The sequence below is a fragment of the Heteronotia binoei genome, chromosome 2 (assembly GCF_032191835.1).
Source record: "Heteronotia binoei isolate CCM8104 ecotype False Entrance Well chromosome 2, APGP_CSIRO_Hbin_v1, whole genome shotgun sequence".
Classification (NCBI taxonomy): Eukaryota; Metazoa; Chordata; class Lepidosauria; order Squamata; family Gekkonidae; genus Heteronotia; species Heteronotia binoei.
The window spans coordinates 6,591,100-6,605,519 of NC_083224.1; the positions used below are offsets into that span (position 1 = coordinate 6,591,100).

At 49.8% G+C, this 14,420-nt stretch overlaps 1 protein-coding gene across 1 annotated transcript in view; it reads right to left on the minus strand.

The window, feature by feature from the left end:
- Positions 1–9,871: 9,871 nt before the first annotated feature.
- DNMT3B (DNA methyltransferase 3 beta) overlaps positions 9,872–14,420 on the minus strand; it is a 54,769-nt gene continuing 50,220 nt past the window's right edge. The window contains exons 19-20 of the mRNA XM_060263593.1: positions 12,612–12,730; positions 9,872–10,013 (exon numbers count right to left, since the gene is read on the minus strand). Of these exons, the coding sequence (XP_060119576.1) occupies positions 9,872–10,013; positions 12,612–12,730 (261 nt within the window). The remainder of the gene's footprint in view (positions 10,014–12,611; positions 12,731–14,420) is intronic.

The window sequence follows — 14,420 nt, forward strand, 5'->3', positions numbered from 1 at the left end:
GAAAGATCTGGATGGGCCATTGGCCTGATGCAACATGGCTTCTCTTATGTTCTTCTGTGACACAGAGTGTTGGACTGGATGGGCCATTGGCCTGATCGAACAGGGCTTCTCTTATGTTCTTCTGTGACACAGAGTGTTGGACTGGATGGGCCATTGGCCTGATCCAGCAGGGCTTCTCTTATGTTCTTATGTGACACAGAGTGTTGGACTGGATGGGCCATTGGCCTGATCCAACAGGGCTTCTCTTATGTTCTTATGTGACACAGAGTGTTGGACTGGATGGGCCATTGGCCTGATCCAACAGGGCTTCTCTTATGTTCTTATGTGACACAGAGTGTTGGACTGGATGGACCATTGGCCTGATCCAGCAGGGCTTCTCTTATGTTCTTATGTGACACAGAGTGTTGGACTGGATGGGCCACTGGCCTGATCCAACAGGGCTTCTCTTATGTTCTTATGTTACACAGAGTGTTGGACTGGATGGGCCATTGGCCTGATCCAACATGGCTTCTCTTATGTTCTTATGTGACACAGAGTGTTGGACTGGATGGGCCATTGGCCTGACCCAGCAGGGCTTCTCTTATGTTCTTATGTGACACAGAGTATTGGACTGGAGGGGCCACTGGCCTGATCCAACAGGGCTTCTCTCATGTTCTTATGTGACACAGAGTGTTGGACTGGAGGGGCCACTGGCCTGATCCAACAGGGCTTCTCTTATGTTCTTATGTGACACAGAGGGTTGGACTGGATGGGCCATTGGCCTGATCCAACATGGCTTCTCTTATGTTCTTATGTGACACAGAGTGTTGGACTGGATGGGCCACTGGCCTGATCCATCAGGGCTTCTCTTATGTTCTTATGTGACACAGAGTGTTGGACTGGATGGGCCATTGGCCTGATCCAACATGGCTTCTCTTATGTTCTTATGTGACACAGAGTGTTGGACTGGATGGGCCACTGGCCTGATCCATCAGGGCTTCTCTTATGTTCTTATGTGACACAGAGTGTTGGACTGGAGGGGCCACTGGCCTGATCCAACAGGGCTTCTCTTATGCTCTTATGTGACACAGAGTGTTGGACTGGAGGGGCCACTGGCCTGATCCAACAGGGCTTCTCTTATGTTCTTATGTGACACAGAGTGTTGGACTGGAGGGGCCACTGGCCTGATCCAACAGGGCTTCTCTTATGTTCTTATGTGACACAGAGTGTTGGACTGGAGGGGCCACTGGCCTGATCCAACATGGCTTCTCTTATGTTCTTATGTGACACAGAGTGTTGGACTGGATGGGCCATTGGCCTGATCCAGCAGGGCTTCTCTTATGTTCTTATGTGACACAGAGTATTGGACTGGAGGGGCCACTGGCCTGATCCAACAGGGCTTCTCTTATGTTCTTATGTGACACAGAGTGTTGGACTGGAGGGGCCATTGGCCTGATCCAACAGAGCTTCTCTTATGTTCTTATGTGACACAGAGTGTTGGATTGGATGGGCCATTGGCCTGATCCAACAGGGCTTCTCTTATGTTCTTATGTGACACAGAGTGTTGGACTGGAGGGGCCATTGGCCTGATCCAACAGAGCTTCTCTTATGTTCTTATGTGACACAGAGTGTTGGATTGGATGGGCCATTGGCCTGATCCAACATGGCTTCTCTTATGTTCTTATGTGACACAGAGTGTTGGACTGGAGGGGCCACTGGCCTGATCCAACAGGGCTTCTCTTATGTTCTTATGTGACACAGAGTGTTGGAATGGAGGGGCCACTGGCCTGATCCAACAGGGCTTCTCTTATGTTCTTATGTGACACAGAGTGTTGGACTGGAGGGGCCACTGGCCTGATCCAACAGGGCTTCTCTTATGTTCTTATGTGACACAGAGTGTTGGACTGGAGGGGCCACTGGCCTGATCCAACAGGGCTTCTCTTATGTTCTTATGTGACACAGAGTGTTGGACTGGAGGGGCCACTGGCCTGATGCAACATGGCTTCTCTTATGTTCTTATGTGACACAGTGTTGGACTGGAGGGGCCACTGGCCTGATCCAACAGGGCTTCTCTTATGTTCTTATGTGACACAGTGTTGGACTGGAGGGGCCATTGGCCTGATCCAACAGGGCTTCTCTTATGTTCTTATGTGACACAGAGTGTTGGACTGGTGGGGCCACTGGCCTGATGCAACATGGCTTCTCTTATGTTGTGACACAGTGTTGGACTGGATGGGCCATTGGCCTGATGCAACATGGCTTCTCTTATGTTCTTATGTGACACAGAGTGTTGGACTGGATGGGCCACTGGCCTGATCCATCAGGGCTTCTCTTATGTTCTTATGTGACACAGAGTGTTGGACTGGAGGGGCCACTGGCCTGATCCAACAGGGCTTCTCTTATGCTCTTATGTGACACAGAGTGTTGGACTGGAGGGGCCACTGGCCTGATCCAACAGGGCTTCTCTTATGTTCTTATGTGACACAGAGTGTTGGACTGGAGGGGCCACTGGCCTGATCCAACAGGGCTTCTCTTATGTTCTTATGTGACACAGAGTGTTGGACTGGAGGGGCCACTGGCCTGATCCAACATGGCTTCTCTTATGTTCTTATGTGACACAGAGTGTTGGACTGGATGGGCCATTGGCCTGATCCAGCAGGGCTTCTCTTATGTTCTTATGTGACACAGAGTATTGGACTGGAGGGGCCACTGGCCTGATCCAACAGGGCTTCTCTTATGTTCTTATGTGACACAGAGTGTTGGACTGGAGGGGCCATTGGCCTGATCCAACAGGGCTTCTCTTATGTTCTTATGTGACACAGAGTGTTGGACTGGAGGGGCCACTGGCCTGATCCAACAGGGCTTCTCTTATGTTCTTATGTGACACAGAGTGTTGGACTGGAGGGGCCACTGGCCTGATGCAACATGGCTTCTCTTATGTTCTTATGTGACACAGTGTTGGACTGGAGGGGCCACTGGCCTGATCCAACAGGGCTTCTCTTATGTTCTTATGTGACACAGTGTTGGACTGGAGGGGCCATTGGCCTGATCCAACAGGGCTTCTCTTATGTTCTTATGTGACACAGAGTGTTGGACTGGTGGGGCCACTGGCCTGATGCAACATGGCTTCTCTTATGTTGTGACACAGTGTTGGACTGGATGGGCCATTGGCCTGATGCAACATGGCTTCTCTTATGTTCTTATGTGACACAGAGTGTTGGACTGGATGGGCCACTGGCCTGATCCATCAGGGCTTCTCTTATGTTCTTATGTGACACAGAGTGTTGGACTGGAGGGGCCACTGGCCTGATCCAACAGGGCTTCTCTTATGCTCTTATGTGACACAGAGTGTTGGACTGGAGGGGCCACTGGCCTGATCCAACAGGGCTTCTCTTATGTTCTTATGTGACACAGAGTGTTGGACTGGAGGGGCCACTGGCCTGATCCAACAGGGCTTCTCTTATGTTCTTATGTGACACAGAGTGTTGGACTGGAGGGGCCACTGGCCTGATCCAACATGGCTTCTCTTATGTTCTTATGTGACACAGAGTGTTGGACTGGATGGGCCATTGGCCTGATCCAGCAGGGCTTCTCTTATGTTCTTATGTGACACAGAGTATTGGACTGGAGGGGGCCACTGGCCTGATCCAACAGGGCTTCTCTTATGTTCTTATGTGACACAGAGTGTTGGACTGGAGGGGCCATTGGCCTGATCCAACAGGGCTTCTCTTATGTTCTTATGTGACACAGAGTATTGGATTGGATGGGCCATTGGCCTGATCCAACATGGCTTCTCTTATGTTCTTATGTGACACAGAGTGTTGGACTGGATGGGCCATTGGCCTGATCCAGCAGGGCTTCTCTTATGTTCTTATGTGACACAGAGTATTGGACTGGAGGGGCCACTGGCCTGATCCAACAGGGCTTCTCTTATGTTCTTATGTGACACAGAGTGTTGGACTGGAGGGGCCATTGGCCTGATCCAACAGGGCTTCTCTTATGTTCTTATGTGACACAGAGTGTTGGATTGGATGGGCCATTGGCCTGATCCAACATGGCTTCTCTTATGTTCTTATGGGACATAGAGTGTTGGACTGGATGGGCCATTGGCCTGATCCAGCAGGGCTTCTCTTATGTTCTTATGTGACACAGAGTATTGGACTGGAGGGGCCACTGGCCTGATCCAACAGGGCTTCTCTCATGTTCTTATGTGACACAGAGTGTTGGACTGGAGGGGCCACTGGCCTGATCCAACAGGGCTTCTCTTATGTTCTTATGTGACACAGAGTGTTGGACTGGATGGGCCATTGGCCTGATCCAACATGGCTTCTCTTATGTTCTTATGTGACACAGAGTGTTGGACTGGATGGGCCACTGGCCTGATCCATCAGGGCTTCTCTTATGTTCTTATGTGACACAGAGTGTTGGACTGGATGGGCCATTGGCCTGATCCAACATGGCTTCTCTTATGTTCTTATGTGACACAGAGTGTTGGACTGGATGGGCCACTGGCCTGATCCATCAGGGCTTCTCTTATGTTCTTATGTGACACAGAGTGTTGGACTGGAGGGGCCACTGGCCTGATCCAACAGGGCTTCTCTTATGCTCTTATGTGACACAGAGTGTTGGACTGGAGGGGCCACTGGCCTGATCCAACAGGGCTTCTCTTATGTTCTTATGTGACACAGAGTGTTGGACTGGAGGGGCCACTGGCCTGATCCAACAGGGCTTCTCTTATGTTCTTATGTGACACAGAGTGTTGGACTGGAGGGGCCACTGGCCTGATCCAACAGGGCTTCTCTTATGTTCTTATGTGACACAGAGTGTTGGACTGGAGGGGCCACTGGCCTGATCCAACAGGGCTTCTCTTATGTTCTTATGTGACACAGAGTGTTGGACTGGAGGGGCCACTGGCCTGATCCAACAGGGCTTCTCTTATGTTCTTATGTGACACAGTGTTGGACTGGAGGGGCCACTGGCCTGATGCAACATGGCTTCTCTTATGTTCTTATGTGACACAGTGTTGGACTGGAGGGGCCACTGGCCTGATCCAACAGGGCTTCTCTTATGTTCTTATGTTACACAGTGTTGGACTGGAGGGGCCATTGGCCTGATCCAACAGGGCTTCTCTTATGTTCTTATGTGACACAGAGTGTTGGACTGGTGGGGCCACTGGCCTGATGCAACATGGCTTCTCTTATGTTCTTATGTGACACAGTGTTGGACTGGATGGGCCATTGGCCTGATGCAACATGGCTTCTCTTATGTTCTTATGTGACACAGAGTGTTGGACTGGAGGGGCCATTGGCCTGATCCAACATGGCTTCTCTTATGTATAAATTTTGTATAAACTAGTCAAGAGTGTGTGTTTTTGCACAATATTTTTGATATTTTTGTAGGTCTATGGCTGAGGCAAGCGGACGTCCTCACCCTACACCATCCCGCTGGCTTCCCAGCAATCTTAGGGCAACTTAGGCGGCCCACGATCATTACACCCCAAGCGTTTATACCGTCCAAGCCATCTTAAATGATTGGACTTAATGTATTGGTTTAATTGTTTTAACTATTTCGATGTTTTGTTGTAGGCGTTAACGTTTTAGCTTGCTGGAATCCGCCCTGAGCCCTTCACGGGGAAAGGGCACGCTATAAATGTACAAAATAAATAAAATAAATACACATGGAGATGGGAGAACTAGTAGAAAAAGCCTTTCAAAGTCGCAGAATTAGTCACACTTACGGCATTATTTAACGGGGAACCGAAACGATCAGCCACAGAAAAATGGGTTAAATTATAGGACTGGATACAGGAAGGAGTAAAGAACAGGGACTAGCCAGACTAGCATGGGTTAAACTTGGATCAATAATGTGGTGAATAAATTAAATAAATGCGCAATGACGGTATAAGGTTAATAAGTATCATAAGTATTATGAGTAGAATAACTACCTTTGTTCTCTGTTTTCTTAATGAATTATTTACCGTCTATGATGCAATGTATGGATAACGTATGGATAATAAATTAGTATATATTAAAACTATCAGAAAGAAAGAAAAAATAAATAGGATTGCCAGAATTCCTTTCATGCTTCTCACACCCTTGCTCCTGGCTCCACCCCCAAAGTCTCCTGGTTCTACCCCCAAAGTCCCCAGGTATTTCTTGTGTTGGACTTGGCAACCCTAGGAACTGTTGAAATGTGGGACCCCGGCAGGGCATAATGTCCAAGCGCTCACCCTCCAAAGCAGCAATTTCCTCCGAAAGATTTGACTGAGGCCAATGTCCCCTCTAAGCTGTGGTGTCTTGTGAGCAAAAATTCTACCTTGTGAGCTGCTGGCATTAAAGCTGTGAGCGAGCAATTTGGTTACTGCATTAGTTTGCTCTGGGGCCATTTTTTTTGTGAGCTAAGACATAAATGTGCGAGCTAGAAGCTGAAAAAAACCCCTGTGAGCTAGCTCACACGCTTAGAGGGAACGCTGATTGCGGTGCGGCTGGTGGCCGATTGCGATCAGCAAGACTATTGCACTCCCCCAGTTTGGGTAATAAGGGACCTCTTTAACTTAAGAAAGAACCAGAGGACACTGAGTGACAGAGAAACACTGCCTTTAATTAAACAATGATAAATGTTCACAGTTAAAAACTTTTTGTTGCAACCGGTTCTTTGCGCACATATATACACACCCCTAACCCCCCCCCCCCCCCAATTCCCAAGGCTCAGTTATGGTTTTTCACGCTTTGGCACTGAGCTTCCAGTCTAGAAGGTTAATTAAAAAGAAAAAGAGAGAAAACGTGTGATTTTTTTTTAAAAACAGACTGTATTGAAACGCACATTTATGAAATTTTTAAAAAGTTTTTAAAATGTAGCACCAAGAAGAGGAAAAGGGAAAGTCCTTTTCGCCGCTTCGGAACGAAACTTCTGAAAAAAAAGCAAAATTTTCTCCAAAGAACAAAACGAAAACGCAGCAAAACGACGCGGCTTTTGCCCTGGCAAACCCCAAACCCCCCCCCCCCTTTCCAGTTCCATTTTTTTTCTGTGCAAGTCAAATGACAAGAAAAACCATTTCTTTCCCACCAGTGTCCTGCGTTGTTGTTTTTTCCAACACTCATCCTCACGAGACAGAAAGTTAATTCGTTCTTAATGGCAAAATGAGGGGAAAAAAAGAAACGCCAACATTTCCCTGCGGAACTGAAGCTCTGCCGTTCTGGCTTCGAAAGCAGAGCATAAATAGAAGCCCAACGAACTAATATCGAAGGCACAGAAACCAGCAGGTACGTCCCTGTTCTCCAACTGAAATGGATTGTTCATTGGCGAGAGCACCAAAACACCAGCACAAATAGGGGGGGGGGGGGGGGTTGCATTCTAAGGTCTATGGTATCTCCCAGACTATCTACTTTAGATCGCTAGCACTGATTCAAGTCGGGGAGGGTGCCTCGTCTGGGAAAGGCCTTCCCGCTTTCACTGAATGCTGTCGAAACACAGTTTGGTTTCCAAACCGGACGAGAAACTCTGGACCAGTCTGAGGTCAATGCAAAGGAAACAGGAGTGGCTGAACTGCAGCTCGGGAGCTAATCTGGGGCCAAATCTTCCAATAAATACTGGTGTGGCTCTCAAAGTCCCCACTGCCCCGTCGGTCAGCTTGAAGGAGGCATTTCTGTCTTTAAACCACATCTCCAAACCAAGCCAGCAGCTTGGAGCCTGCATTTAAAGTTGCTTTCTTCCCACCTCTTCCTCCTCCCTCCTCTCCCATCTATTTGCCGGCCTGCTTGCCTTGTGGCTCTCAAACATTCAACATTTATTGCATGTGGCTCTTAAGTTAAACGGGTTTGGCCACCCCCTGGTATAGCCCACTTTCTATGCGACGTTGACAGGGCAAAGCATTTTGGAGCGCAGGGCCTTCTTTAAACTGCACTGCAAGCAGCATACAACCACGTGGGCTTTGTTAGCTCGGCCACGTAACATCCACGAGGGCTACCGATAGGCCTCTTTGCCTGTAGAGCTCCCAGTGAAGAACTCCTTTAAGTCCACCGCTCACTTAAGTCTTTGGCTTCTGAGAGCAGCTCAGGACACATTCTCTGAAAGCAGACGGGTGGCAAGAAAGAACCTGAGCGCTAGTTGAGGCAGTAGGTTGACAGGACTGGGAGGCATCCCTTTCTTCTCGACACGGGGCACAGACACGCAAGGATCCAGGGAATGCACCGTCTAGAGAAAAAGCAAGCTCTGAAGACGCAAGGATCCAGGGAATGCACCGTCTAGAGAAAAAGCAAGGTCTGAAGACGCAAGGATCCAGGGAATGCACCGTCTAGAGAAAAAGCAAGGTCCGAAGACGCAAGGATCCAGGGAATGCACCGTCTAGAGAAAAAGCAAGGTCCGAAGACGCAAGGATCCAGGGAATGCACCGCCTAGAGAAAAGCAAGGTCTGAAGACGCAAGGATCCAGGAATGCACCGTCTAGAGAAAAAGCAAGGTCCGAAGACGCAAGGATCCAGGGAATGCACCGTCTAGAGAAAAAGCAAGCTCTGAAGACGCAAGGATCCAGGGAATGCACCGTCTAGAGAAAAAGCAAGGTCTGAACTCCAGGTCTTCGTGCAATACCTGTACAGGTGAGCGTGCAGAGGCTGTACCCAAATGTCCTGTTAAGGATATGCCTTGGCACATAGAGGGCCAAAGGATTGAGGGGGACGGATGAATCAAAAAGAGGTCTTAGCCAACCCGACAAAGACAAGGACTTCTTTTACTGCCGGGTAAATAGATCCTATTTCCGCGCGTCTCATCCTCTTCAGCGGCAGAAAAATAACATGGGTTGGAAAATCCAGGGAATATTGTGTAAACAGCAGCATGTTCCTCTGGAGTAAAACCATTTGGGGCAAAGGGACCCTGCAGGGATAATTTTCCAGTTGTTCTTCTGGCAAAGGGACCGTGCTATCGGCGGGGGGATCCTTCCTCGTCCATTAAGACATGGACATTTCCTTTCAGGAAATGCAAGGAGGTTTTTTTCCCCCTTTGCTTGACCTGAAGGGCTGGAGTGTCTCCCGCCCGGCCCTTCGAATGGCTCTGGACCAGATCCGAACGGATGGAATGCCTCCCTGATGTTTTTGCACAACTTCTGCACCCATTTGCAGTATAAACGGAAGGAGGATTCCGAGAGGATCGGATGTCCTGTTGCCACTCCCCACCCCGAGATCCCATTCTGCATTCGAAACACATTTTGTTGCGCCTACAGATGAGCACAGTTTCCAAGTTAACCTGGATGCCCTTGGAGGTTCTGTGATTTCTTCTTCCCCTCTGTTTTATCGCATTGTTCTGTTTTTGCCTAAATTCCTTTTTTAGGAATTCTGATCCCTCCCCCCCCCCCTTTTTTTTGGTCCAACGCTCTACAGCAGCAGCTATCTTGTCTTTTTTTAAGAAAAAAAAGTTTTCAGTGATATTGAAAAGAAGCATTTTTAAAAAAAAAAGGAAAGCGACCGTTTCTCCCGACTCTTCCTGTACGACGAAGCGCCCACAGGCTGCCTTGGCTCAAAATGAAAAGTCAGAAAAAGATTCCACGGCTCCGCACGCTTTCAAGTTTTCGGTTCTTGTTCACAGTCCATCCGGGGGAAAGGGGGGGGACAGCTTTTGCTGAATGGCAGCTGCAGGGGGCTTTTCCTAAATATGGAATGTGGGGGGGATTCCCACAAAGCCCCAGAGTTCTGCACGCAGGGAGAGCAGTAAAGTCACAGCTGGCTCAAAGGAAATTCCTCTTAAGCTCATCTTAAGAGTCCCCTTCCTTCCAGAACCCACGGACAGGGGGTTGCCTCAAAGGAAGGCGGAATTGCTGCCTTGTTCTCATCCTCCCCGCCTCCCCCACGTGAAGGCAGCTTTACCTGGAAAGACCTGCGCTGCCCCAACCCCCTATCCCCCATCTAGTCACAAGCAAAATAATCTTTGAGTGGGGCAAAGAGGTGCCGGATGACGGGGACACTCCACGACCTGCCCAGCAGCTTCTGGCGAGCCCCGCGACCCATGTTGTGCAAATCTGTGTAGTGGAGAGGGAAGCCGAAAATCCTGGAAAGAGGCAAGACAGAGACAGAGCTGTTAGCGCAGTGTGCGACTGCAATAAAAAAGGCCAACGCCGTGCTGGGAATTATTAGGAAGGGAATTGAAAAACAAATCAGCCAGGATCATCATGCCCCTGTATAAATCGATGGTGCGGTCTCATTTGGAATACTGTGTATAATTCTGGTCACAGCGCCTCAAAAAGGATATTATAGGATTGGAGAAAGTCCAGAAAAGGGCAACTGGAATGATTAAAGGGCTGGAACACCTTCCCTATGAAGAAAAGTTGAAACGCTTGGGGCTCTTTAGCTGGGAGAAACGTCGACTGCGGGGTGACATGACAGAGATTTACAAGATAATGCATGGGATGGAGAAAGTAGAGAAAGAGGGACTTTTCTCCCTTTCTCACCATACAAGAACTCGTGGGCATTCGATGAAATCGCTGAGCAGACAGGTTAAAACGGATAAAAGGAAGTCCTTCTTCACCCAAAGGGTGATTAACATGTGGAATTCACTGCCACAGGAGGTGGCGGCGGCTATAAGCGTAGCCACTGTGTGACACAGCTTCCCCAAAGGGGGCAGGGCCAAGAAGTTCCACAGATGAATGTGCCTGTTGGTTTCATTCTAAAAATGCACGGAAGCCAGGCTCACCCCACAAGGCGGGGAGGGGACGAGGAATTTTTGTCGTGGTTTACTTGTATGCAGCTGTCCTTCTATTCTTCCCCCCCGCCCACATCTAGCTGCAAAGCAGCACCAGCAGAGGAACCTGGAAGAAAGGTGGCTCCAGGGCTTTCTTTTGTAGCAGGGACTCCTCTGCCTATTAGGCCACACGTCCCTGATGTAGCCAATCCTCCAGGAACTTACAGGACTCTTCTAACAGCTTACTGTAAGCTCTTGGAGGATTGGCTACATCGGGGGGGGGGTGTGGCCTAATAGGCAAAGGAGCTCCTGCTACAAAAAAGCTCTGAATAAAGTAGCGGGCAGGACTTTTTGTAGCAGGAATTCCTTTGCGTATTAGGCCACACACCCCTGATTTAGCCTGTGACGGAACTGGCCCGATTCTGCCTTCAGACCCAGTCCCATCAACTGCCTTTTGAGTTGCCAGCTCCTGGAGGGAGCTTATCCTCTTCCCACCAGTAGGGCACGCTGCCACCACCTGTTCAATTTAGGGGTTCCTGACCGAGAGGAGCAGGACTCCCAATCCCCCTTGCCAGTTCTGTGGCCTCAAGGTCCTCTGCCAACCCAGAACCTGGTTAACCCAGAGACCAAAGTCCTCCTTTGGGAGACCCCTGGAGGATTGGCACCCTTGCCAACTGCGTGCCTTCCCCAGACATAAGAACATAAGAGAAGCCATGTTGGATCAGGCCAGCGGCCCATCCAGTCCAACACTGTCACATAAGAACATAAGAGAAGCCCTGCTGGATCAGGCCAATGGCCCATCCAGTCCAACACTCTGTGTCACATAAGAACATAAGAGAAGCCATGTTGGATCAGGCCAGTGGCCCATCCAGTCCAACACTCTGTGTCACAGAAGAACATAAGAGAAGCCATGTTGGATCCGGCCAGTGGCCCATCCAGTCCAACACTCTGTGTCACAGAAGAACATAAGAGAACCCATGTTGGACCAGGCCAATGGCCCATCCAGTCCAACACTCTGTCACATAATAACATAAGAAAAGCCATGTTGGAACAGGCCAGTGGCCCATCCAGTCCAACACTGTGTGTCACATAAGAACATAAGAGAAGCCATGTTGGATCAGGCCAGTGGCCTATCCAGTCCAACACTCTGTGTCACATAAGAACATCAGAGAAGCCCTGTTGGATCAGGCCAGTGGCCCCTCCAGTCCAACACTCTGTGTCACAGAAGAACATAAGAGAAGCCATGTTGGATCCGGCCAGTGGCCCATCCAGTCCAACACTCTGTGTCACAGAAGAACATAAGAGAAGCCCTGTTGGATCAGGCCAGTGGCCCCTCCAGTCCAACACTGTGTCACACAGTGGCCAATGTGTGTGTGTGTGTGTGTATACACACACATATATACACACTGTGGCTAATAGCCACTGATGGACCTCTGCTCCATATTTTTATCCAATCCCCTCTTGAAGGTGGCTATGCTTGTAGCCGCCAGCACCACCTGTGGCAGTGAATTCCACGCGTTAATCACCCTTTGGGTGAAGAAGGACTTCCTTTTATCCGTTCTAACCCAACCGCTCAGCAATTTCACGCTTTTCATTGTTGCTGCTTTCGTTGTGCCCTTCTAAGGGCAGAAAGCCAGGGTACACATTTTGTAAAATGAGCGATAACAGGTACATGACGCGCACATGCAAGCTGGGGGAGCACCCATGCAACGTCGCGGCTGGGATACCTGCAGTGCCTCTGGAGGGAGTGAGACAGGGTGGCCCGTGGGAAGGAAAGGCAACCAATCCCCTCCCCCGCCCAGTGACCATCAGTCATCATCACAAGTATTTCTGTTTATTCAAGAGTCTGGGTTCTGCTGCCTTCCTCAAGTCTCTGGACCAAGGTTTCCCTCCTCACAGCCCTCCGGGCTCCCTATTTCCCCTCCCGGAGCCTCCCCCTCCAATTCTCTTTCCCCTTCGCCACCTCACCTTTCTAGCTCAGTACACCACAAATTGTCATCCTTGCCGTTCATTCGCACTGGGAGGGCCTGGGCTTTTCCCTGCCGGATTGAATTGGACTTTGTGGTGATGGTCTGGACCTTCTTCAACTGAAGAGGGGGAGAAGAGGATATTTGTTTGTTTATTTTTTATGCATTTATTTCGTTCTGTTTTTAGCCTGACCTTCCCGTAGAACAGGCTCCGGGCGGGTTGCCTCAGGAAAAAAGTCAACAGTAAAAGACAAATTTTAAAATATATAAAATCTAAAATTACGACTAAGATGGCTAAGACTAAGATATTGGCTCTACTTCCTGCCCTCCACTCCAAATAAGAGTCTCAGAGCGGCTCACAATCTCCTTTCCCTTCCTCCCCCCCAACAGACACCCTGTGAGGTAGATGAAGATATTGGATCTATATCCCGCCCTCCACTCCGAAGAGTCTCAGAGCGGCTCATAATCTCCTTTCCCTTCCTCCCCCACAACAGACACCCTGTGAGGTAGATGAAAATATTGGCTTTATATCCTGCCCTCCACTCCAAAGAGTCTCAGAGCGGCTCACAATCTCCTTTCCCTTCCTCCCCCACAACAGACACCCTGTGAGGTAGATGAAGAGATTGGATCTATATCCCGCCCTCCACTCCGTCTGGAAGCTGTAAATGGCACAGAATGCTGCAGCCAGAATGGTTCATAGGGACCTTACCACTCTGCCTACTGCACTTACAGGTGCTCCCGGTTTAATTCCGGGCTCAGCTCAAGGTGCTGGTATTGACCTGTCAAGCTTTAGGCAGCTTGGGGCCGGTGTACCGTAAGGACTGTCTACTCCCAGCTACCAGACCGTATTTGGATGCTCCCACCATCTGAGGCTATGGCTGGTTGCAGCCCAAGAAAAGGACTATTTGGTCATGGCACCAAAACCATGGAATCCACTCTCCAGGGAGATTCATCTGTCCCCTTCCATCATTGTCTTCCACCAAGAAGAAGAAGACGACTCTGCAGATTTATACCCCGCCCTTCTCTCTGAATCAGAGACTCAGAGCGGCTTACAATCTCCTGTATCTTTCTCCCCCACAACAGACACCCTGTGAGGTGGATGGGTCTAAGAGAGCTCTCCCAGAAGCTGCCCTTTCAAGGACAGAGTCTCAGAGCGGTTCACAATCTCCTTTACCTTCCTCCCCAACAACAGACACCCTGTGAGGTGGGTGGGGCTGAGAGGACTCTCCCAGCAGCTGCCCTTTCAAGGACAACTCCTATGAGAGTTATGGCTGACCCAAGACCATTCCAGCAGGTGCAAGAGGAGGAGTGGGGAAGAAGACTGCAGATTTATACCCCGCCCTTCCCTCTGAATCAGAGACTCAGAGCGGCTTACAATCTCCTGTATCTTTCTCCCCCACAACAGACACCCTGTGAGGTGGGTGGGGCTGGAGAGGGCTCTCACAGCAGCTGCCCTTTCAAGGACAACCTCTGCCAGGGCTATGGCTGACCCAAGGCCATTCCAGCAGGTGCAAGTGGAAAAATGGGGAATCAAAACCGGTTCTCCCAGATAAGAATCCGCACAATTCACCACTACGCCAAACTGGCTCTCCAAAGAGATGCCGGATCTTGGACGGGACCAAAGGAGGCATTTGGTGCGGGATAGAATTTAACCCCACGAGGCAGAGAAAGCCATAGCCAGGTCCGTGAGTGTTAAGATCCCCACTCATCCGTGCTGGACGCCAGGAATGCCCTCAGAGGCGCTTGGTATGTCTTCTGTCCGGAGGCCAGCGAGTAAGCTGGCTCCCTTTGATGCTGGCTCCGAAGGCTA